Source organism: Colius striatus, chromosome 24 (genome assembly GCF_028858725.1).
Source record: "Colius striatus isolate bColStr4 chromosome 24, bColStr4.1.hap1, whole genome shotgun sequence".
NCBI classification, from domain to species: Eukaryota; Metazoa; Chordata; class Aves; order Coliiformes; family Coliidae; genus Colius; species Colius striatus.
This window is the reverse complement of record NC_084782.1, coordinates 3,922,514-3,945,707: the sequence shown is the minus strand read 5'-3', so window position 1 is coordinate 3,945,707 and position 23,194 is coordinate 3,922,514. Positions and strand designations below refer to the sequence as shown.

The window sequence follows — 23,194 nt, the reverse complement described above, 5'->3', positions numbered from 1 at the left end:
ATTCAAAAACCAAAAAATAAACAACAACAACAACAACGGAGCAAACGCAAACGGGCGGCCTCTGGGCGCTGAGTCAGCAAAACCAGCGTCACCCTGGGGAGCCTCCTCCTTCCCCACAGCCTTTGCTCCATCCAGAGAACAGCATGGTTAAAAAGACAAGAAGAGGTAGATTACAGTCATGATTAAAAGCAGATTAGTCATCTAGGCTTCGATTTAAACCCTCCCCCCTCCCACCTCCCCAAAAACCCACCCACCCCGACAACCAACCAAACAAGGTTCCAGAAGGCGCTGAGAGGTCGCTGCTTCCATCAAAGTAGCTTGTGAAAAAGTCTTCTCCCTCCAGAGCGTGTCCCCAGACAGAGCTCAGAAGAACTGCTACATGATTCTCCATCGTGGGGCACAGGTATTGCTGTTGAGCTTGTGAAAGGCAGAACTGCAGGATGGGGCTTTGTGCTCTCGGGGCTGTTTGAAGCTACTTCCGCAGGTACCTCTGGGCCAGGATGGCGGCGTCCAAAGGGTTCATGGGCTGGGCGTCGTGGCCCAGCCGTCGCACAGGGGGGATGTTCCCAAACTGTCGCTTCTGGAGGAAGCTCTTGGCCTCATGTAAAGTGTTCTTCTCCTCAGCCAAGAGCAGCTGCTGCCTCATGTAGTTCTCGAACTCGTACTGCGAGCACTCCTCTGTCACCTTCACCTGCCAGGGAAGCAGCCTGTCAGAGCCACAGCAACTGCAACACATCATGGTGGGGGCTGGGAAGGGCCCTGCAGAGCTGCTCCAGCCCCAGCCCCTGCTACAGCAGCTTCCCCTGGCTCAGGGGGCACAGGAATGTGTCCAGGTGGGGTTGGAAACCTCCTGAGAAGGAGCCTCCACACCCTCCCTGGGCAGCCTGGGCCAGGGCTCCCTCACCCCAGCACCAAAGGACTTTCTCTTTGTACTTAAGTGGAACTGTTTGTGTTCCAGCTGATGTCCATCACCCCTTGTCCTGTCACTGGAGACAGAAAAAATTGTCCCCCCATCCTCCTGACACCCACCTTTTAAACACCTGTAAGTACTAATGAGATTCCACCCTCATCCTTCTCTTCTCCAGGCTGAACAGCCCCAGGGCTGCAGCCTTTCCTCCTCACACACATGTTCCACCCCCTCAGCATCTTGGTGGCCCTGCCCTGGCCTCTCTCCAGCAGTTCCCTGTCTCTCTTGAGCTGAGGAGCCCAGAACTGGACACAGGACTCCAGATGAGACCTCAGCAGGGCAGAGCAGAGGGGGAGCAGAACCTCCCTCACCCTGCTGCCAACACTCTCTTCATGCCCCCAGGCTGCCTTTGGCTTCTTGCCCACGAGGGCACGTTGCTGGCTCATGGTTAGTTTATCATCAACCAGCACTCCCAGGTTCTCTGTACAGAGCAGCTGTTCAGAAGGTCACCCCCAACAGTCCCACAACTGCTCCAACAGCCCCAAACCACCACAAGATAACTGGAGCTTTCATGCAGGAATGGGACCTGCTGGCAGCCACACAGGCAGGATGTCCCAGAAGTCATTAGTGCCACCAGGAACAGAGAGCTGGAAAGCTCAGTGGCTCTGTGCTGAGGCAGCTCATCCCTACCCTGCCAGATATACAGCTGTCTGACCCCAGTTCTCACAACCCCCTGGGCCTGGAGGAGGGATTTCTGATGGCAACAGTGACTGCAGCAGCACAGGCAAAAGCTCTCCAAGGCTGTCCCCAGGCAGTGAGGTCACCAGCTGCCACTTCCAACAGAAAATACACTGCCAAGAAAACAGGATGTTTGCTCCCATTGGAGAACTCACCAGGGAGTCAGAGCCAACACTGCTCCTGCTCCCTCCTCCTGGTGCTGTGTGAGCTCTCAGCTGTGTGCAGGCAAGGGAGGGAGGGCTGTTGGGAGAAGAGGGAGCTGCCCCTCAGCCAGCTCCAGGCCTGTCAAACTCACTTCCAGCCTATGAATCCTGGTCCCAGCAGCCTCAGCTTTGCCTTCTGCTGCCCAGCCATGGACTCAGCTGCTTGGAGAGCAGTGGCCATGGCTGTGTCCTCCCCTGCTCAGCTCAGGGGCCACAGGGCTGTCATCTCTTGCCATTACACAGACTTGGCCCAGCAGCATGGAAAAGCTGCCCCATGGAAAGGAAAGGCTGAGTGCTTACCTCCTGGGGGTTCTCAGGGTTGGCCACTTGGTCATCGATGTCTGGCACCACTTGCAAAGGGCCACTCAGCGAGGACATCGACTGCCTGGGGGGAAGCACAGTGTGAGGGACCTGAAGCAGGGCACAAGCTCACCCACCCCGACCCAACACCCTGGCCAGGGCAAGCCCAGAGTGGCCACTGCTACTAAAAGGACACTATTCCAAATTCAACTTCCTTGGGATGAAATCATGTTACAGTCCCAGAGCTGCTTCATCTTTATTTGTACATTTTAAACAGGATGTGGAACTCCAACTCTTGCACAGCTGGGAGAGAGAACAGACACAGCTCCAAACACCCCAAACTCCACTGCTGACTCAACAGGCAGCAGAAGAACTTTTGCCTGGACATGCTGTGCAGCACAGACAGCAGCTCAGGGGCTGGCAGGACAGGGCTGCCCTGAGTAAATGCCATCAGGATGCCTTGCTGCCAGAGTCCCCCACTGGAACTTACTCAGTTGGTCTGTGCCAGTCCTGCAGCCAGATTTGCCCTCGTGAGGCATCCCCACCAATGCATGTGTGGTGTTCCCACCTGTAACAGCATCTCCTGCTCTTCCTCTCCAGAGACCCCACCCCTGCTTTCACTCAGCCAAGCACAGGCCTGCAGGAACTGCATTTAGCTGCATCTCTTGTGCACATCAGACACTCCTGACCGTCAGACTTGCTTTAAAAATCCAGCCTGGGAGCAGGAGGGGGGCAGAGCAAAGGCCCTCAGGCAGCCCTGCACTGCTCTGTGAGCTTATCACTTCTCCAGCCTCAATCCTGACCTTAATGACAAGCATTTGTCCAGGCCCCTCAGGCTGCATCCATCAGCAGACACCAGTGGCCGAGACAAAGGACTTTGGAGCTGTTTTCTGCAGCTCTCTCTGTTCCTCCTCTGGTGCCCTGTTTGGCAGCAGCCTGTTGGCCACAGCTGGAAAACCACAGCCCACGGCCACAGCCGCTGTCTCCCAGGCTCCCTCCTCCTGCACGTACCACGATGCGATGATGGAGCTGAGGGAATCCAGCACTTCAGAAGCCGTCAGGCGCTGCTGGGGGTCCAAAACCAGCAGCTTTCGGATCAAGCACACGGTGTTCTCCGAGACCCGTCCGTCCCTGCGGGGCAGAACGCGTGGTGAGCCCCAGGTGGGCAGAGGCAGAAGGATGGGAGCAGAGGACATGGGCTTGAGGAGCCACCACTGCTTTCAGAGGTCCCAGAATTAACCAGGAGGCCGATTCCCTGTCCCCCTCTCTCAGCTCTGCAAGATGTCTCAGCTCTGCTACTGCTATCTTGGGGTCCACAGCACACAGGCTTGTGCTCATCACTGCTGTGACCCTTGGGAAGCCTCTGAGGGGAGCCCCTCGAGCTCTGGCTGCCCCAGAGGGGCCCAGAGAGGAGGGAGGCAGCGCTGTACTCACTCAGGGATGGTGTACTCGGCGGCCTTGATCTTGCGGAAGAGCTCCTGCGGGATGCTGTCGTAGAAGGGGAACTGCCCGTAGAGCATGGTGAACAGCACCACTCCCAGGGCCCACATGTCGCTGGGCTTCCCGCGGTACGGCCGGCCTGGGGGACACACAGCCAAAGGCTTCACAGCTCAGCACTCACCCCCATGGCCCCACTGCTGCCACCTCTGCACACCACACAATGCCAGTATGGAGGGGGCTGGAAGGGCCCTGCAGAGCTGCTCCAGCCCAAGCCCCTGATAAAGCAGGTTCCCCTGGCTCAGGGGGCACAGGAACGTGTCCAGGTGGGGTTGGAAACCTCCTTAGAAGGAGCCTCCACACCCTGCCTGGGCAGCCTGGGCCAGGGCTCCCTCACCTCAGCACCAAACTTTCTCTTTGTACTTAAGTGGAACTGTTTGTGTTCCAGCTGATGTCCATCACCCCTTGTCCTGTCACTGGAGACAGAAAAAATTGTCCCCCCATCCTCCTGACACCCACCTTTTAAACACCTGTAAGTACTAATGAGATTCCCCCCCTCATCCTTCTCTTCTCCAGGCTGAACAGCCCCAGGGCTGCAGCCTTTCCTCCTCACACACATGTTCCACCCCCTCAGCATCTTGGTGGCCCTGCCCTGGCCTCTCTCCAGCAGTTCCCTGTCTCTCTTCAACTGGGGAGCCCAGAACTGGACACAGGACTCCAGATGAGGCCTCACCAGGGAAGAGTTGGGGGGAAGCAGAACCTCCCTCACCCTGCTGTCCACGCTATTCTTGATGCCATTGGCCTTCTGGGCCATGGGGGCACATTGTTGGCTCACACTTGGTTTATTATCACCCAGCACTCCCAGGTCTCTCTCCCGGAGCTGCTCTCCAGCAGGTCACCCCCAGCCTGTCCTGGTGCATGGGGTTGCTGCTCCCCAGGTACAGGAGCCCCAGAGGTGCACCCTGAGTCCAGGGCAAAGGAGAAGAGAATTTAAGAGCCTGATAGACAAAGGCATGAAGAGGCAGGAAAGGAAGCCCAAGGAAGAGAAGGGCTCTTCTGGTGAGGAGCAGCTCAGTGATAACAGCAGTGGGACAAGAGATTCCCGAGTGTCTCCAAACCTGGCTCAGATGGAGCCCATTGGGCTGGGGCTGGTTCCAAGGTGCCTCCCCTGTGTGGGGCCATTCCCAAGAGCTCCTGCACACCCCAGGATCTGCTCTGGGCCAACACTGCTCCAAAGCCCCTTCAATCACACGGTGTCATCATACACAAGGGTCAAACCAGCCAGCTCCAGCACTGCTGCACAGCACAGGGCTGAGGGAATGGCTTCCTCTGACTCACACAGTGAGTCACAGCTGCAGCATTTGTTATTTCTACTAATTATTCTTTGCTTTACACGCTCAGAAAAAGGCACCTCTCCCTCCTCCTCCAGCTTTTCCTGCTGTGACATTTCAGCAGCCATGAAATGCAAGACATCCCTGAGCAGAAGAGAGCTTTGCTTCTCTTGGAGACCTAGAACAATGATTAATCCTTCAGGCATTTCAGCTTCCTCTTGCACAGAAGCATTAGCAAGACAGACAGAAGGATGCTCAGAGTCTGAAGGTGGTGGTGAAGCCTGGAATGTCCTCAAGTAACTCTTCCCTCGATGCTTGGAGGGGAACTGCAGCCTGAGCCATTTTGAAACAGCATTTTCAAGAGCACAGGCTGGGGCTGCACAGATATCCTGCAGGGAAGGGCTGTTTGTAGGGACTGACCTGCAGCACAGCTGCACCCAAAGGTGCTGCTGCAGCAGGATGCTGTCCTGCAACTAAGGCTGTGTCTTGCAGGGTCTTGAAGAGCCTGAGCTGTCAGAGAAGTCAGTGTGTTCAGTAGTCTGTGATCAGTCAAACCACCAGCACAACAACCATTAGAAGAAATAGAGGTGCTGGCTGCCAAGCTGTGCTGGCAGGGAGGGCAGTGGCTGAAATGCAGGACAGAGCAGAGCCCCAGATGAGGAGGAAGGAGCAGCTCCACATAGCTTTCACCAGACATCAGCCACTTGAGCTACAACTGCTCCAAGCTCCTGCAGAGCACTTGGCTCGTATCATCCATCTGGTTACAGGGGCCTCAGGATATCCGGCAGAACAGGAAAGGCCTGCAGAAAAAACTCCCCTTCCACCTCCCTGCCTGCTCTGCTCCCTTCCTGGCCCAGGAGGGAAGCAGCCTCAGACCTGCCTGGCAGATCACCATGGAAGAGCTCAGCTACATTTATTGTTGCTGCCTGTAAAGCTGACAATAAACTCACTGAGGGGAGTCCACTGGGCTTGGAAATGTCAGGACTAGTTCCCTCTGAGGGCACTTCTGAAATACATGAGCTAGTGCACAGTAACTGGAGGCTATGTAGACTTAAAGAGGTGCTGCAGATGCACAGTCCTAACTGTAAATGCACCCTTCAACACTCTATAGCCAAGCTCATCTGGATGAGAGAAAAAAAGTGCTCCAAAGAACCCCCAAATGATGCCTCAGTCCCTGCCCTGACAACCTGGACAACCACTACCTGTTCAGCTATTGCCAGCACAAGAGCTGGTACATTAGCAGCTCATGGGAGAGAAACTCCCCAGAGCACCCAGACCAACACAAACCACTGAAAGTCCCATGCACTGAAAACAGTTAAAAGGTGGGAGGATGTTCAGGAAAGTTGTTCTTTGCCAGACTTCTGCTTGAGGCCTCTGCTGGAGAGGAGGCACAGGCCAGACTGCTGCAGACAAGATACAGCCCAAACAGACTGCTGGTCTGGCCTGCTGTCATCATTCCTTTATTTTTAAGTAACTCCTCTCAGCTGGCCCAGAAGGTCAATAGTTCCCTGCTGGAAGCAAGTCCCAGCTGCAGCAACTGCTCCTCTCAGTGAAGGGCCTGGAATAAACTGACATGACAGTGGGACTTGGACCAACTGCCTCCCAGGCCTGGGGATTTACCTGCAGCTTAAGAGGAACCTCAGGAAGAAGATTCAGACATGGGAAATGGAACATCTTGTCTGCAGTTGGACTTATTTAGGAACAGGCAGGAAGCATTTAATGAGCTCTCAAGTTCAGAGTAGCCTTAAGAAACAAAGTCACACTCGTTCCTTCCCTCCATACCAGACCAGGCCTCACAACTGGACCCTAATCAAGGGGCTCTCACAGAAGGCAGGCGAGCTACAGGAACAGAACTAGGTGGTTTTCATGGTCAAAAGCCACAAAGAAAAGAAACAAATGTTTAGGTGTGTGGGTGTGAACTACCCCCAGGGCAGCGGGGGACACGTACCGCTGAGCACGTCTGGGCTGATGTAGGCAGGGCTCCCTCGCTGGTCCTTCAGCAGGTCATCTTCACTCACCAGGTGCTTCCCAAGACAGAAGTTTGTTATGGTTATTCGATGAGTCCTGGGGAAGAATGAGAAGGCAGCAGTGAACAAGGGCCATCCTGCATGAGCCAAACAGTGAAGAGGTGTGTGGCCATGGGAAGCTTGAAGGAAAAGACAAGCGGAGCTGGAAGATCGACTCCATGCCAAAGGAGGGATCTCAAGACTCTCACAGGGGAATCTCTTCAAGAAGAGAATGTCTTCATCCAGCCTGAGTGGCAGGTGTAAGTGTAGCTGCAAGCACAGGGTGCTCACAGAGCTTGTCCACCCCACAGGCACCTTCTGGGCAGCCTCCCAGGAGCACCCTGACAGAGCACAGCACCCTGCAGCCACCAGCAGCACCAGGAGCTGGGCTGTCCTGCTTGCTGTTTAACTGCTGATTCTCCTCTACACTTCCCAACTACCATAGAATCCCAGAATGGTGGGGTCTGGAAGGACCCTGCAGAGCTGCTCCAGCCCCAGCCCCTGCTAAAGCAGCTTCCCCTGGCTCAGGGGGCACAGGAACGTGTCCAGGTGGGGTTAGAAACCTCCTGAGAAGGAGCCTCCACACCCTCCCTGGGCAGCCTGGGCCAGGGCTCCCTCACCTCAGCCCCAAAGGACTTTCCCCTTGCATTCAAGTGAAATTTTTGTGTCTCAGCTTATGCCCATCACCCCTAAGTCCTGCTGCTGGCGACCACAGAAAAAAAGTGTCACCCCATCCTCCTGACACCTATTTCCAAAAGCACCTTCTGCACACAACATTTTCTGGAAGCTGAGGGAAAACACCCTGCAGAAGGACAGCCCAAGCCTGGCCTCCTGTGCTGTTTGCTTACACATCACCAGCAGATGAGCTACAGGACCTTTGATCAGATTCAGTGCAACCACTTGTGTGTTACCCAACAGTCCCACAGCAGGAGTCTGGTGCCAGTTTTACCTGATCAGCAGGACTGTTCTTCACACACAAGTACACAGAACACAGGGAGTCTAATCAACATCCAGAAAACCTCCTACAGAAGAGGTGAGGACCAGACACAGTTTCTATTAAGACACCCCAACTTCCTCTGGCATTGCCAACTCCAGTTAATGAACTTCTCAGGGAGAAGTGAGCTCATCACAAAACAATGACATAAAGTCTTCCATTTCACTCAGGGCATTTGGATTCTAATATACAAATGTTAAAGGACTGAGTAAAAAACACAATGTCTAGAAGATTTCTATAGTCCTGAGAAGCCTTATCCAAGCTGAGCCTGAGAGCATGAATTTAAGTCAGTCACAATAACCAAGAAGTACTTCCTGCAAGTCTAACAGAGAAGTGATAGAAAACCAAGTGTAGGTTGGCAACAGAGAGCTGATTATTAAGAAAGACAGGCTTGTGTTTGAGAAGTGTTAGCTTCAACTGTCAAGAGACTTCCCTGCCTGAAAAACCATCTGCAGGATTTGTTAAGGATTTAAAAGACTAAGTGTTCTAAAGGACACTAAAATGCTCAGGCTTGCTTGGCTGTATTTAGTCCCTGAAATCTGATCTAATCTGTAACCATCTGAGTTCTGCAGTGGCTGAGTGGAAAACCTGTGAGGCTTTAATACCCTCAATGTCTGAGGGACCTTCATTAGCCCAGGGTGTAACGTGCCTGGTTAGGGCTTTACAGTGACACACAGCTACATTTGCTGCTCCCCACCAAGAGAAAAGACTCAGCTCTTTTGTGAGCACAGCTGGAACAGAACAAACATTTCTGATCAGCCCAAATGGCTGGTCCTCTCCATGGTGATCTATCCTTACACCTCACCCACCCTTCCACATGACTCACTGCTGTAGAGGCTACAGGCTTTCCTCACCAAAGCTCATGGTCTTGCTAGTCAAAAGCAAACATGGTCTGGGATACAAAGGAGGACTTTGGCAAGTGTGTTCACAAAGCTTTAAATACCCTCCCACCTCTTTCTTGCTAGTGGGGGCCCCTGTGTGCAGCTCCATCAGTGGGATGCTCCCACACACACTTCACCCAGAAAAGAAGGGGAGCTCTGGGCAGATCCTTTAAAGCAGCAACCTTTGTCTGCCTCTTGTAAGTAAGGAGAATCAAACAGCAAGCAGGAGATAACAGATTTATCTCAAAGAAGCTCTACAAAAAGAACTTTAAACAATTTAGAGGCAGCTCTGAAATGCACTAGCTGCTCTGTGTGTGTGGGAACTAAGGCCAGCCTCAGCAAGTGAAATGTTTGCTTTCAAGGAGGACAAGAGCAAGCAGTGCCCACAGTGAACCTGCATGCTTTGCACACTCTCTGGAAGCCTGCAGCCCTAAAGCCTTCCAGGTTTTTAATCACACAAAACCAGACAGTGTGAAAAGACAATGAATTCCACTCATTCTTAGAGCAAAATATTCAGCCAGCAGTGTAAGGACACAGCAGAGCAGCTGAGCTGCAACCAGCCTGCCAACTAACTCTGTAACTCAAGACAGCTCCAGAGTTGCCAGAGCCACGTGTGGGGCTCCTGCCCCACAGATATTTCCACTCAGCCCCAGGAGAGCTGCTCTCTCTCTGCACAGCCTCCAGGCTGGCTTGGACATGGGGCATGATAAACTGAGGCTTGCTTCAAACCAGCTAATGGGAACAAGGAAGCTATTTCAAGCACAAATACAGACTAGACAGAAGAACTTTTGTTTAGATAAGTAAATATTTTCCTGCTAGCAAAAACCCAGCAGTGCAGCAGTCAGAGACCTAACAGTGCAGGCTACAGTGCTGGGGATTCCTTGAGCAGAGTGGAAAGGGATTTATGGCACCAGAACCAATTAACAAGTGTTAATTCTTTGTTAAAAGTACACAAAATCAGTTTCTCTTTTGCAGGTTCCTGAATTACTGCAAAATTCAGCTTTCAGAAGGCAGAATGCAGAAAGAAGCGCTGACATGAGGTCACCAAGCTCAGTGCAGGAGTGAGCTATCTAGGCTGGGCTCAGTTCATTTTTGGAGATCAACTCCCATAACTTGGCATTGGATCTGTATTTCTGTGCAGGCTGGTTCCAGTTCCCTCTCACATGAGCCCTCTCAGCAAGCACAGCCCTCTGTGTTCCTAACAGAAACGTGCTTCAGGGAAGAAACACAAGACAACTGCCAGAGCAGCAGTTCTCCAGCAGACTCACCTTTTGTTTAGCACCATGTTTCCTAGTTTCAAGTCTCTGTGCACAATGTTTTTCTGTAAAACATGTAATAGCATGGCATGAGTAAGAGCACGTTTGTTATAGAAGAATAAACTTCATAGTTGGACAGAAGCACTGAATATCTTTTGAAATCACGTCATCACCATTCCCAAACAACTTAGATCAAGGTTTCAGTAGCTGCACTCTGGCTACTTTGTGCCCTTTGTTTTCAGTTCTGGTCAGAAGGACGGAACAAATAAATCTGCTACTTTGAAAACAAAGATAGACTTGACTGAAACTAAGAGTCCTGAAACTTAAGTGTCCATGCAAGAGCAATATGATGAGTGTTCTCTTGAAAGATGTGCACTGCCCTGCTCTGCCAAGTTTCCTTGTCACAGGGTAAGAAGTCAAACGTTGGCAGAACCTATTTTTGTTACAATAATTTCTAGTCCATTGATCCCAAACCTGCAGCTGGAGGTTCTGACCTCAGGAATCAATTCTGACGTTGTGATTTATTTTGTTTCAAAAGGAAATAGCTTGAAGTGTTTCCTGCACTTGCTTAGCCTCTGCTCTCCTCTTCAACTGTCCCTTTTCTGAGGTTATAAACCCTGTAAGATCACCTGATGTGTATTTAGTCCAGCTGGCCCCTCTCCACAGTCAACAAATGCTACATTATCACCGAGGGACTCGAGGGGAGTGAATGCTCTTATACAGCCTGGAGCACAAAGTCTTAGGCAGAACACTGTTACAGGGAAACAGCTGAAACATCCATCTTCTGTAACCTGGTCACTGCCTGCACAAGGATGTTACTTTAAACCAACATCTATTTCATCTATTGTGGGAAAAGAGCCTTCCAGCACTGAAAGGGATAACAAAGACTTTACCTTATGTAATGCTTCCACCACTCGTACCACGTCGTAAAATATCACCACGGTCTCCCGCTCGCTGAGTCTCTTCTCTTTAATGACATAATGCTGCAGATTGATCAGATCTGCTGTTTTGTCACTGAAATCATGAGCACAGAGACAGTCTAACACAAGACAAATGCGCTTCTTCATTTTCCTGACCATCCTGTTGGCTTCCAGGTCTTCTATGATTTCACAAGCTCGGTCCTATAGGGAGGCAAACAAACGAGGAAGAGTTCAGGGCAGTTATGTGGGTACATGCACTCACCTGCAGGGCACTAGAGAATAACTGACTACCTGGGGAACTCAAAACAAGCAAATGCAATCATAGCACTTGAGTTTTGAGTTGGGATTCCAAAAAGGAGATACATGATCTCTACTTAAGCCAGAAAAGAAGCCTGTGCTGTCTGATGTATGTCAGCATTGATACTGTTTATATACAGCCTAGGGTGACACAGACCCTGTGTGTCCAAAGGATCCAACATACTATTAATGAGAAGGACACAATTAGCAGTTCTTCCATAACAGGACATTTGGCTTATTTAAGATATGGTACACACAGCCTCAAGTGAAAAGCCTGTTGACAAAGTTTAACCAGCAAGCAAGGCAACAACACCCAACCCAGTAATTCCCATCAGCCCATCACATCCTTCACAGCTCTGAAGGTGTTACCAGCAACACAGTTCACTCACATGAGACACTGATGAGCACACTGACTGGCTGAAAGAGTTTCTTGGCAATTCGTCCCCTCTTACAAGTCATCATAAAACAATACAGAGTCTGGAAAGCACAAATCCAGTTCTAAAGGGTACTCTGCAGGCACAAATTAATGTGCCAGTGAAGCAGCTATTTCCCTGTTCGAAGGAGACATTACTGAGTGTCTGTCCCACCTTTCAATGCTCTCTCCTTTCCCAAATCCCAAACCTCCCTACATCCCACTTAACTCTCAAAAGCCTCCACCATAAACTTGCTTGTTTGAAGCAGCAGAGGTTAATCTCAGCAGTGTGCTGGTACTGCTTCACACACAACAACAGGGTCAGCACAAACTGCACATGAAACAAAAGCAGCTCAAGCTGATAGCAATTACTGGCATTGCCCCAACCTGGATGGTGAGCAGTTGTACCTGAAAGAGCCCATGATGATGAACCACTCCCTCCTGGTTGTGGAGCAGGGAGAGGAGAGAATACTCTGTGTGCAGCAGCATCTTGCCCTGTCGCTCCTCTTGGGTTTCTATTCCTTTATCACCCCTTTCTTCTAAGGTGAGAATCTTCAGGGAAAAAGGGAAAAGACTTTTACAGTTTCCAGAAGCCCCCAAAACGCTCTCAAACCTTTCATTGCAGGTATTCCCATGTGTTAGAATTGCTCTGATGTGCCACAGACCTGTCTGAACTAACATCTGTGCAGGATTCATAGCAAGAGGTTAACAGAGAGAAGCTGCAAACACCCCGGGTGGTTGCTCCCACTGGATCCACCCCTGTTTCAGGCCCAGCAGTTCAGATCTGAGGGCTGCAGGAGAGCAGCACAGCAGCACAGAGGCCTTGTCTCAAGGTTAATCTCCACACCAGATCTATGCCTTGCAGAACTGCCCCACAGAAGGGAAGTTCCAGCAGTGGTTTCTGACAGCCTACACTACACGAGTGCTCCTGTCACCAGGGCTGAGGAGCCACGTAGATCTGAAGCTCTGCACTTTGCTTACCTTTAGCTGATAAAAGTCATCTGTCCCATCCTTTCTTGCCAAACACTGAACAATACTTGGCACGGGGGAGTTACCTAAACGTGGACCTAACAGCACAAAGCAAAAACAGACTTGTTTTCCTTTAAGCAGCAATGACTAAGCCGGGGTTACATCAGTATGTGAGTGTCACGCAGTTTGAATCAGTTTAAATGAAGTTCCTTTTTTTTTCAGGGGACTTAAGTGCATTTCCACAAATTCTGATCTAAAGGGAAAAAATGGTACTGAACTCTGTAACCTTTATGGAGAGTATTTCACTTGTTCACTGGAGAAACATTTACCAAGATGCCCACACGTGGCACAGCTTGACTTCAGAAATCCAAATTTCTGCATGCCTGAACCACAGGGCTTTCACATTCACCAGCAACACCCATAGCAACTGCAGCTACCACACCTCTGAACCCAACTGCCACCTCTGCAGGGATGGCTCAGGTACATAGATCAGCCCAAGTTTCAAGTTAACATAACAGTGTCCACTCTTCAATTTCAATCAATCAGCCTCCAGTTGATTACCCATTGGTTTCCACTGTGAAGTCCATCAAGGTTTTGGCAGCTTATACAACTATTTCTGAACCAATAAGTATTGTAACAACTCTTAAGGGCTAGCAGAGTGGTCTTGCCTTGGCACATATCCTTTATAATGACCACTGATGCATCATTAAGTTGTCTACATGCTGATTCCAGGCAAGCAGGGCTGAACATCTCCCCGGACCTCAAACTTAAGTCCCCTGAATGAATTTGCTCTTTTTAAGCTCAAGAACACAGTTAAAATAGGAAAATGGTAAAAGCAAGGGCTCATATTTATCTTAAAAGCCATGCCTGCCTTGCTATGGTAGTATTGCAAATCTCCTTTGCTTCCCAAAGCTCCAAGGGCTGCGGGCTGCTGCTTTGCTACAGCAAGTGCATGGCACTCTGAGGTAAGACACTAAATTACTCATCTGCTTTGCCTCAGTTTATAGTGCCTTTATTTTCAGTGTTGCAATCAGTAGCTACCTTGAGAACTGAAGAAGAAAGACCCTCCCTGCTTACCTAGAATAAAAGGGCCAGCTCTCTTGGCATTACTTCCAGAAATCCCTGTACAAAGAGCTTTTGCCTTAGTGGATGTTTCCCCAGCTCCTCTGTCTGATGCTCGCCGCTTCATCCTTGGCTCTTGAAAGAGAAAGAAGATCACAGTTGATGAGCAACTGAGTTAATTTCTTATACTATGCTTTATTTTGTACTGGAAGGCTTTGACTTACTGATGCATTCATGTCTCTGCCTACTTGTGAGCCTACAAAGAAGCTCTGGCTCATTACTGATAGACCAGTTGTGGGCTGGATGCTTAATGCAAAGGTACAAATCAGCCTTATTAAAGCAACATTTCCTAGAACAGTTGTTTGAGACACATAGTGGGAACAAGTCAAAATAATTACAGCTTGTTGCACAGCAAAAACAAGTTTGCAAATTAACATCTTTCAAAAACAACCCCCTCTGCAGGGAAATGCCTCAGTTATCCTTCTGTGTGGCTGTCTGCTGCTGATTCAGCCCATGGGCTTCTGTGGCTTCCTTCACAGAGGACTTCTCAATAGGCATCACAGCCAGCTCACTGAGGAACTCCAAGGCTCAAGTCTGTTCCTCAAACAGCCAAGAATGCACAACACTAACTGGCCATAGAAATGAACAGCATATTTCACATCTCCCAGCAAGGACACAGAAGACCAGAGCACACTGGTTATTCTGAAATCCAGTTAATTCAACAATGATTTTTCTCACAGTGTATTTTTTAGTCTTAAAATAAGTCTCCCCCCCCCCCCCCCCATCTCTTTAGGATCTAACCTTTTTATTACACCTCAGTCTATCTACATCCAACACTGCTTGAATCTGAAGTCCAGCATATGAGACTCCATCACTTCAGTCTCCACGTGCAGGAATCGATGCTTTGGTTACAATTAACCCACTGTGACTACCAATGGACATTCCAGCAAAAGGCCACACTCATGTACATGTGCTCTCTTGCTGCTCCATGCAATGAACAATTTAATCTACGAAATGTTACTCATATTTTGTGTACAAGTAGCAATTCAAGGTCCACACATGGCTACAATTCAGCACCACCACCAACTAAAAGCTTGACTCTTACTTATTCAGGTAATGTAGAAAATCTGGTTTCCAACATGAGATTTTTGCTGCTAGGAAACCCAGAGAGAGTTGGTATTGCAGAACCAATACCTAAAGGGCCAAATAAATTAAAACCTTTGTGACTAAAACACTCTTCCCCCAAAGCAAAGTCTTGTTTAGTGGGAAAACAACCTCTTCTGTTTGCTGCCAGGCTGGCCTTCACACACTGCAGCTTCACTGCAAGAAGAAACTGCCTCCATCAAACTGAAGTTTTGTTCCCAAGACACCTCCTCTTCACCTCTTGGAAAAGGGAGTTTCAAAGACTTTCACAAATAGCAAGACAATAAATGCCTGTGTTATCTAACACTTCAGAGATCATGGAGTGGAGGAACTGAGCACAGATCCATTTTCTTACTCCCAAGCAAGTCAAAACCAAGCCCTTTATCTCCTCCAAGAGGTTACTACAGCAGACTGGGAAAATATTTTTGGGTTGTACTTATTTGTTTTTAAAAAGTCACAGTCTCACCACAGCAGGGACTGACAAATCTTTGAATGAGCTTTTTGAATGAGGTTTTACCCTCTGGCAGTCCCACCCTTTTCTGTGGATACAAGCATGATCTCACTGCATCAATTCATCTAGCAGTACCTGTCACTAAGATTGGAGGTAGCAAGAGAGATAAGCCAAGAAATGAACTGCTGACTCCCACTGGCCCTTCAGATCTCTCACAGAGAAGTGTTACCAGGCCCAGGTAGCTGAACAGAACCAAATCTCGAGTCCCACACACTTGCTCTGCTCACTCCAAATCCCTGAGTTAATGTTTGATTATGCCTCATAAAATTCTCCACTCCTTGCAACATCCTCATCCCTGCTGGAAAGGCATGAGTGACATTTGCAGTGGAGCAGCCCCGCTGCAGAGGAGCTCCGGGACAGTGACCCTCGTGCAATCGGCATCGCTGGTGCCAACGGCGTTATCGTAAACAAAATAATCTGAGCACTCACGTAGTTCAGCATCAACTGTATCTTTACTCTTCTTCCAAACTAGGTTTTCCAACGTCTCAGGAGACAGGAGTCATCACCTTGGAGAAGGCTGGATGGTCGAAAGGTCGAGGACTCTGTAATGCGAAACGAGATACACTTGATGCTGTGGTTCTGGATTATTCTTGATTACGATAACGTGGTTATGCACCAAAACCTCTGCAGCCTGAAAACATCTGTGTTTATTTTGGCTTAGAAAAGGCCTGAAGCTCCTGGTATCACTGCAGAGAATAAAAGGTCTCTTGAAGTTCAGTCCCCAAAGCGTCACAGACGCACGGCCCTGCGCAAGACAAACGCCGACGTCAGCGAGCTCCAAAGGCATCTGGTGACGTGACACAGACCAAAGAGCAAAAACAAACACAGTCTCGTTTTAAGCTCCACCACGTGGTACTGCCTTTGCCTGCTTTTAACTGTACCTTAAATACACCCAAGTTGGCAACAGTGCCAACAACAGAATCCTCAAGGCTGGAAGCAGTTTTTAATCGTGCTGACAGTTGAAGTCTGGACTTGAACAGAACGTCTGAGCCACGCAAAGATGACGACACTGACTTTTATCAGCCCCCACTGCAAGTCAATTCCTCTTTACAATTTATATTTGGCCTCTTAAAAGACAAAAAAAAGCAAACAAATTTGACTTAAATTCAATGCTGCTCAACAGCTCACCCAGGTCCATTAAAAAGGAGATACTCAGGATTTAAATCGGACTGTCTACCATTGAGGCTGTACCACAACCCTACTGAGCACTGAGCTTACAGAAGCACAGGATGGTGGGGATGGGAAGGGCCCTGCAGAGCTGCTCCAGCCCCAGCCCCTGATAAAGCAGCTTGCCCTTGCTCAGGGGGCACAGGAATTTGTCCAGGTGGGGTTGGAAACCTCCTGAGAAGGAGCCTCCACACCCTCCCTGGGCAGCCTGGGCCAGAGCTCCCTCACCTCAGCACCAAAGGACTTTCTCTTTGTGTTGAAGTGGAACTTTTTGTGTTTCAGCTCATGTCCATCACCCCTTGTCCTGGCACTGGAGACAACAAAGTGTCCCCCCCTCCTCTTGACATCCACTTTTCAAATACTTGTATTAATGAGATTCCCCCTCATCCTTCTCTTCTCCAGGCTGAACAGTCCCAGGTCCCACAGCCTTTCCTCATAAGAAAGATGCTTCGGTCTCTGAACTTAACCCTCAGATACTGCATGTTATATATTTGCTCCTCTGACCTGATTCACTTCACCCAGTGCCCAATTAGATGAAAAAAAAATGCATCAGTATCCAGTTAGAAATGAGAAACGCATGAGGAACATTTGAGACATGAGAACCAAAGTGCCAGCACCACCAAAACACCAGACAGCACCATCACCTGCCCCCCAGGGAGCTGCAAAGCCTGCTCAAGAGCTTTCTGAAATAGCACTGAAGCTATTTATACTTGGGTGAACACTGTGCCGAGCCACTGCTTCAGGCAGCCCGCTTGCCCTGCACCAGCTCACCACCACTTTCAGTATGAGTCGCCTCAGCTGAGGAACCTCAGCCCTGCCACTGCTTAAAGGACTTAAATATCACAGTTCCACACAGAATACTTGCAAGAAAAACACCCCTACAAATAGGTACTCAACTACTAAAGCCAATCCTGTGCCACTCTCAGCACTGGCTACACAACCTCCCTGCTCGGTTCCTGCCACATCACGAGGGCAGCAGAGCCCCACAAAAGCCTCAGGGGACATCAGCAGCACCCAGAGGGTTTAGATGTAAGCACTTCAGGTTCCTCTGAGACTGAAACAAAGGTCAGGCAGATGGCAGGAAGGTCCCACAGCAAAGGGAAGAAAAGCAGAGGCAGCTGCTGTGAAAAAGCAGGAAGATTGTTCCCTTTTCTGCAGATTGTGAAACCCCCATTAGAGCAAGGAAATTGGTGACAAGGACACAGAGTTCCTTGGCTAAACCTCCAACAGAACAAGTGGCCACCCACTAGCCACAGGCTGAGAATAGTCTGAAGACTGAGTTTAGAGAAAACCTTAAAACAAGAACAGCAAAGCTGGAGAGGCTTCCTCTCCCTGCCAATATTTTCTACCTGCAAATTCCTTTAACCCTGGCTTGAGAGCTGGGCTGCTACAAAGCTCCAATTCCAAGGGGTTTCACTGCTACAAAGGATCTAGTCCCTCTCTCACCAGGGGAGGACCATTAGATAACAATGTGTATCAGAATCAAACCAGTCCCTGCTCCCTGCCCCACCATCTGTAGCAACACCAGTCCCTCTCAGACAATGAAGTGACAAATTCAGCACAAGAATTCATTACCTAACTTTCATGTGACACATGCAATACACCAAACATCTTCCAGGAAAAAAGTCCAGAGCTGCTTACAGAGCTGGCTAAGACTTCAACAGAACCCTGAAACAAATCATCTGGAGACAGAGCTGGAATGTCTTTTAATTACATAGCTTAAGGAAATGGTCTAATTCCTGAATTACTGCATGACAGTCCAGTGCCCAGCATGACAACAAAGGAAAACAGGAGAGGAGGAAACTGACCTTTTCATCTCCAACTAAGCAGCAGCCACTCCTGCAGTCCAGCAGCCACAGCTAATAGCTGGAGCAGGAAAACAAAAGTAGTACCTTTGGGGCGTTAACAGGATTACTCAGCAGCACAGAAACTAGTTAAGACACTGGAGCAGTTGATATAACCTTCACAAAGCTTTCTGTTGTTTTATCTTGCAACAGGGAGACAGGAGTGAGCTGGTATTTACACATCTCATGTGATGACTGGCAGCCCCCAAGGTGTCCTACCTCACTGCTCCCTGCCAGGCAGTGGGATGAGCTGCCAGCTGGGAACCAGCAGCAGATGACAGAGCCCACCAGTGTCTGCTGGAGGCTCAGGGCTATTGCCCTTTAGCAAGAGGCCACTAAAGGAAACCTGCCTCTGGGAGCCCAGGTGCCATAGGAGCAGTTCCCAGGTAGCCAGACGAGCCCTGTACTCATGAACTATCCATCTCCCACCCTAGATGGGAGGAGACCACCCAATCCAGCAGCATTTCTGCCCAGCTTTCTCTTCTGGGAGCCAAACACTGCCACACTTGGGACTGGGTCTAAAGGGTTCTGTCCTGCTCACCTTGCCCACTCTCCTCTCAGCCAGCACAGGCCATGGCTTTTGCAAAATTCAATGCAGAAAAAGGCAATTCAAATGAGCAGTATCAGGCTGCACCTTTCACCACCTAACACCACACCAGGCAGCATTTATCAGTGATGATTAATAAAAGTTCACATTTTAGTCCAGCTCACAAGCAGCAACGTTGGACATGACCTAAAAACCTACACGAACACTAACATTAAATGAGTAAAACCTTGAGCATGGTCTGAGTTCCCAGCACAAGAACAAGCAGGTCGGTATCGCTGCGAGAAGCAGCAAATCCCAGAGCGTTGCCACACACCTTCCCTGGGCAAACCCAGCTAGGGACAGCTCAGCCTCAAGTCATCAGTGCTCCCAGGGACAGAGGCTGAGTTCCCATTGGAAAAGCTTCCCCGAGAGCAGGCGGAGTTTGGGTGAGCCAGGCCCATGGAGGAGGCACTGCCGGAGGGATTACAGGGAACGTTTGCCCAAGCAAAACAAGTGTGCAAGGAGGAGGAGATGCTGCAGTGGGGTGCAGGGGCAGCTGGGGTGAGCTCCTCACCCTCTGCAAAGTACTGTGAGTAATTCCCTATCCAGGAACATTAACTTCACCAAAGGCTGTGGAAGTTTAACCGTTCTGTAAGAGAAGTGGTGATAAAAAACCCCATCAGATGACTCAGAGCCACCAGAGCAACCCAAGTAGGGCTGTGCAAGCCCTTCCGGGAAGGGAAGCCTTCTCCAGAAACAGAGGAGCCCTGACTCAGAGATTTCTTGGAAACATGCACACACTCATTCAAACTTCTTCTCTGAGTGAAAAGTTTTGCTTAAAACCAGATGCAGAGTTCCTGGGAGCAAAGGAAAGGCAGAATCCCGAGGCCCCAGCGCAGGGGGACTGGGGCATCCCCAACGCCGCCGGAAGGCACTTGATTAAGGATGAACTCACCGAGCTGTGGCAGAGCTTGCACCCAGGGGAAAAACTCCTTCCTCAGCCCAACCTGTTGATTACTTTAATCCAGAGGATGTCAACAAGGCACAGTCAGCATTTGAGAGGCCACGGTGCTAAAAGGAGTCGCAGAGCACCCTGCCTACCTCCCACATCTACCTGTGGCCAGCCTCCAACTTCTCAGGGACAAACACCAGGCTTCCACAGGCTTCATGCATCAGGGAAAGCTGAAGCCTTCCTTGCCCCCCCCACGCAGCTGGGGAAACTCTGAAGCACAGGATTCCAGTAACGTAATTACAGTGCAAGCCAACACCAAGCTGGGCTTTCTTTAAACCCTTCTGATGCATCAACACATGTGATAGCCAAGGACTCATCTCTGGGAGTTCCCTCTTTGGTTACATAAACACCAACTCCAGCTTAACCCTTTCAAGCTGAAGCACAGGCCACATCCAGCAGGAGCTCATAGCAGGGGCACAGTGCAGGACAGGAGCCTGGAAACCCATTTGTACCATCTGGGACCATGCCACTCTCCCAGCATATGAGCTCCTGACCTCAAGCTGCTCCAGTGAAGTCAAGCAGTCATTAACCTTTAAAATCACCATCAGGTGAGATGTGTATTGTGTTAGGTGATTCCATTTTTTGTTTATAGCTTGTGTTACTATGTACACTTGATACTCCACAAAGCCACGGCAGCAGGACTTTCCTCATGCACACGAAGATTATCGCATGACTCACACACATGCTGACACTTTCTTTACAGTGAGGTGTGGTTGCTGTTTTGAACAATAATCTACTCATCTAGCCTGAACTAGACAGAAAGAAACATATTTAGGTTATCTACATACACTGCCATGCTAATATTACTGTGCTAGGTATCATGGAAGCACACATAGACACTGGAAGTTGACAAACTTGGACCCAACTAACAACAAAGGATTGTTTTGCATAGAAACAAGGGGTACAGAGCCTCCTCCTGTCAAGCACAAGCTCCTAGCTGGAGAGCTCCCAGGCTGCACAAGTCCAGAGCATGGCAGAGTCTCTGTAGACAGAGAACACTCCTTATTTAGGCTAAGCACAGTGGGCACTGGAGGCAAAATCTATCAGGTTGTCCTTAATCAGAGATCAGCCAGCGCCTGCACAGCTTCCCTCTGCGTGGGCTCAAAAGGAGACCATTCTGTAACATCCTGAGGATAAAAAGCAGCTGAACATGAGGGTGCTTTTAAGTAATGTGATTATGTGAGCAAACCATCAGTGTGGATGCCACAGAGAAACAATAAAAGGATGTAGCACAAACACTCCAGCGTGAGGGAAACACATCCTGCATCCCGACTGCTACCGGAGCGGGGCTGTGTGCCAGCAGGTCAGCTTTCCCCTGCCCAGTCCCTCCAGTTACAGCCCAGCCTGGCTGCAGATACCCTGCAGACCACCCTCCCCCTGCATCCAACTCACATCCCTGCTGTCCCAGGGCAAGCAGGTAGCTGAGCCAGGCATTGGTCTCTGCTCCAGCTTCTCTGCATCCCTCAGGCATGGGACTACAGCCCAAAACCAGAGTCTAAAGTGTCTAGCACACTCTACAGAGCAGCAGATGTTAAGCCTAAATCTGAACTAGCAAAGAACCAAATCATCAGCATCAGAGCAGCACATTCACATCTGCAGCTGGGGCAGGAGGAGAGAGCAGCTGGACAGGAACAAGGCAAGCCCCAAAGCCCTCATGTGAGGGAGAGGGGCAGTGAGACAAAGACACTGTGCCATGGGCTCTTCCCACAGCAGCACACAAGACTTCCAGTGCTCTCACATATTCATTGTCAGGGAGTTGCAGAGAGTGCTCTTGTCTCCCCTCAGCCTCCTCTTCTCCAGGCTCAACACCCCCATTCCCTCAGTTGCAGCTACATTGCTCAAAGCAGAAATCTATCGATTGCAGCAGTGAAACTCTCATGCGCCACAGCCAAAGCCCACAGGTAACAGAAACAGGCCCTGGATGCAGGAAGTCACAAAACAAGCCTCCTTATCTTCCTCAGGTGAGCTCACGCAGGGAGGAGGGGACAGGTTTCTGTATTACAGCTCCAGCTGCAATACTTTATGGTCTTACTCATTCCCACTTAGAGGTACAGCCTTCAACTACTCACTGCTGAGCCACACGAGACTCCTCCTCGGAGCAGAGATCCGAAACTACCAAAGGAAGAAATCCCTGCCCAGATAAAAAGCGAAATCAGCCCCAGACGGGAGCCGTTTGCTCCTGAGCCGCCCGTGTCCTGCAAGACCCGACACACTGTCAACAAAGCCCGAGCCCCGCCAGCGCCGTGACAGGGGAGAAAGTGACAAAGGAGTTTCACCGAGTGACGTTTCCACGGCGGCCGCGCACACACACCCCGCTACACCCCGCTCCCCGGCCAGGTGAGAGGCCAGCGCCCGGGGCAGCGGGACCCTCCGCCCCCAGAGCAGCCCACACGCCCCGGACACCCTCACAGCGCTCCGAGGGCTCGGACAGGCGGGCCGGGAGCGCCCAGGCACGGGGCACGGCCTCTGCGGGGCCTCGGCCGGGCCCCTCCGGAGCTGCCGGCGCGGGCAGAGCTCGCCCGGCCCGATGGCCCCAGCCCCTCAGGACACACGGGCCCCCGTGTGGTTCCGCCCCACAACCACGCGGCAAAGCCTGGGCCGGGCCGCGGCGTGGAACGGGTCAGAACACGGCGGATCCCGCAGCGCCCGGCCCGGCCCCACAAGGACGGGGCTGCCGGCGGCGCCTCCCGGCTCAGCGCTGCCCGGGCCGCCCCACCCTCTTACCCCACGGGCCTCGGCCCGACCCCGGCCCCGCCTCGCCCGTCGCCGCTCACCCATGGCCCCGGCGCGGCGCGACCGCCGGCGCCTCCCGCAGCCCCACGCGCGGCCGCGGCCTCGGCTCCGCTCCGCCGCGGCCACCTGACAACGGAAGTGACGCACGCGCCACCGCCCCCCGCCGCCGCCGTCCCGCCTCCTGGCGGCCGCCGCAGGGCAGCGGCGACGCTGATTGGTCGGCTGAGGCAGCGCCGGCTCCCATTGGCCAAGAGCCCGGGAGGGGAGGCGGGGGGCGGAGTTGCGGCGGGCTTTGATTGGCTGAGGAGCGGAGACGAAAAAGCAGGCAAGACACGAAGGCCGATTGGCTGAGGCAGGATCAGTCTCTCCGCTGATTGGCTCCCGCCGCGGCCGGCGCGGGGCGCTGAGCGGATTGGTGGGCACACGGGAGATTCGAACGCGCGGTGATTGGAGGAGACGCGGGTGCTTTCCCCGGCAGCCCCCAGCGCGGGGCTGGCCCGGCCGGGGCAGGGCACTGGCGGCACCGGGCACCGCGGTCACCAGCC

General features: G+C 51.1%; 1 protein-coding gene across 3 annotated transcripts; it reads right to left on the bottom strand.

Moving 5' to 3' along the window:
* Window positions 1–260: 260 nt before the first annotated feature.
* On the bottom strand, window positions 261–22,769 carry STK40 (serine/threonine kinase 40). 3 transcript variants are annotated; one of them, XM_062014431.1, is made up of 12 exons: window positions 22,691–22,769; window positions 15,797–15,909; window positions 13,729–13,848; window positions 12,664–12,749; window positions 12,091–12,234; window positions 10,947–11,174; window positions 10,066–10,118; window positions 6,865–6,980; window positions 3,583–3,727; window positions 3,160–3,279; window positions 2,149–2,233; window positions 261–691 (listed from the first exon to the last, which is right to left on the bottom strand). In XM_062014431.1, the coding sequence occupies exons 3-12, from the start codon at window positions 13,838–13,840 to the stop codon at window positions 473–475; spliced, it is 1,308 nt and encodes a 435-aa protein (XP_061870415.1). In that variant the 5' UTR covers window positions 13,841–13,848; window positions 15,797–15,909; window positions 22,691–22,769; the 3' UTR covers window positions 261–472. The 3 variants fall into 3 exon arrangements, with proteins under 3 accessions (XP_061870415.1, XP_061870416.1, XP_061870414.1); XM_062014432.1 differs by lacking the exon at window positions 22,691–22,769 and adding an exon at window positions 22,641–22,659; XM_062014430.1 differs by lacking the exon at window positions 15,797–15,909 and having other exon boundaries at window positions 22,691–22,762.
* Between the last annotated feature and the right edge of the window lie 425 nt (window positions 22,770–23,194).

Excerpts from the sequence above, each read along its gene's own strand:
- STK40 (XM_062014430.1), bottom strand. Across the intron at positions 11,175-12,090 it reads ATCATCATGGGCTCTTTCAG|GACCGAGCTTGTGAAATCAT; the intron begins GTACAACTGCTC and ends GCCTCCCTATAG. Across the intron at positions 3,280-3,582 it reads GCCGAGTACACCATCCCTGA|GGACGGACGGGTCTCGGAGA; the intron begins GTGAGTACAGCG and ends TCTGCCCCGCAG.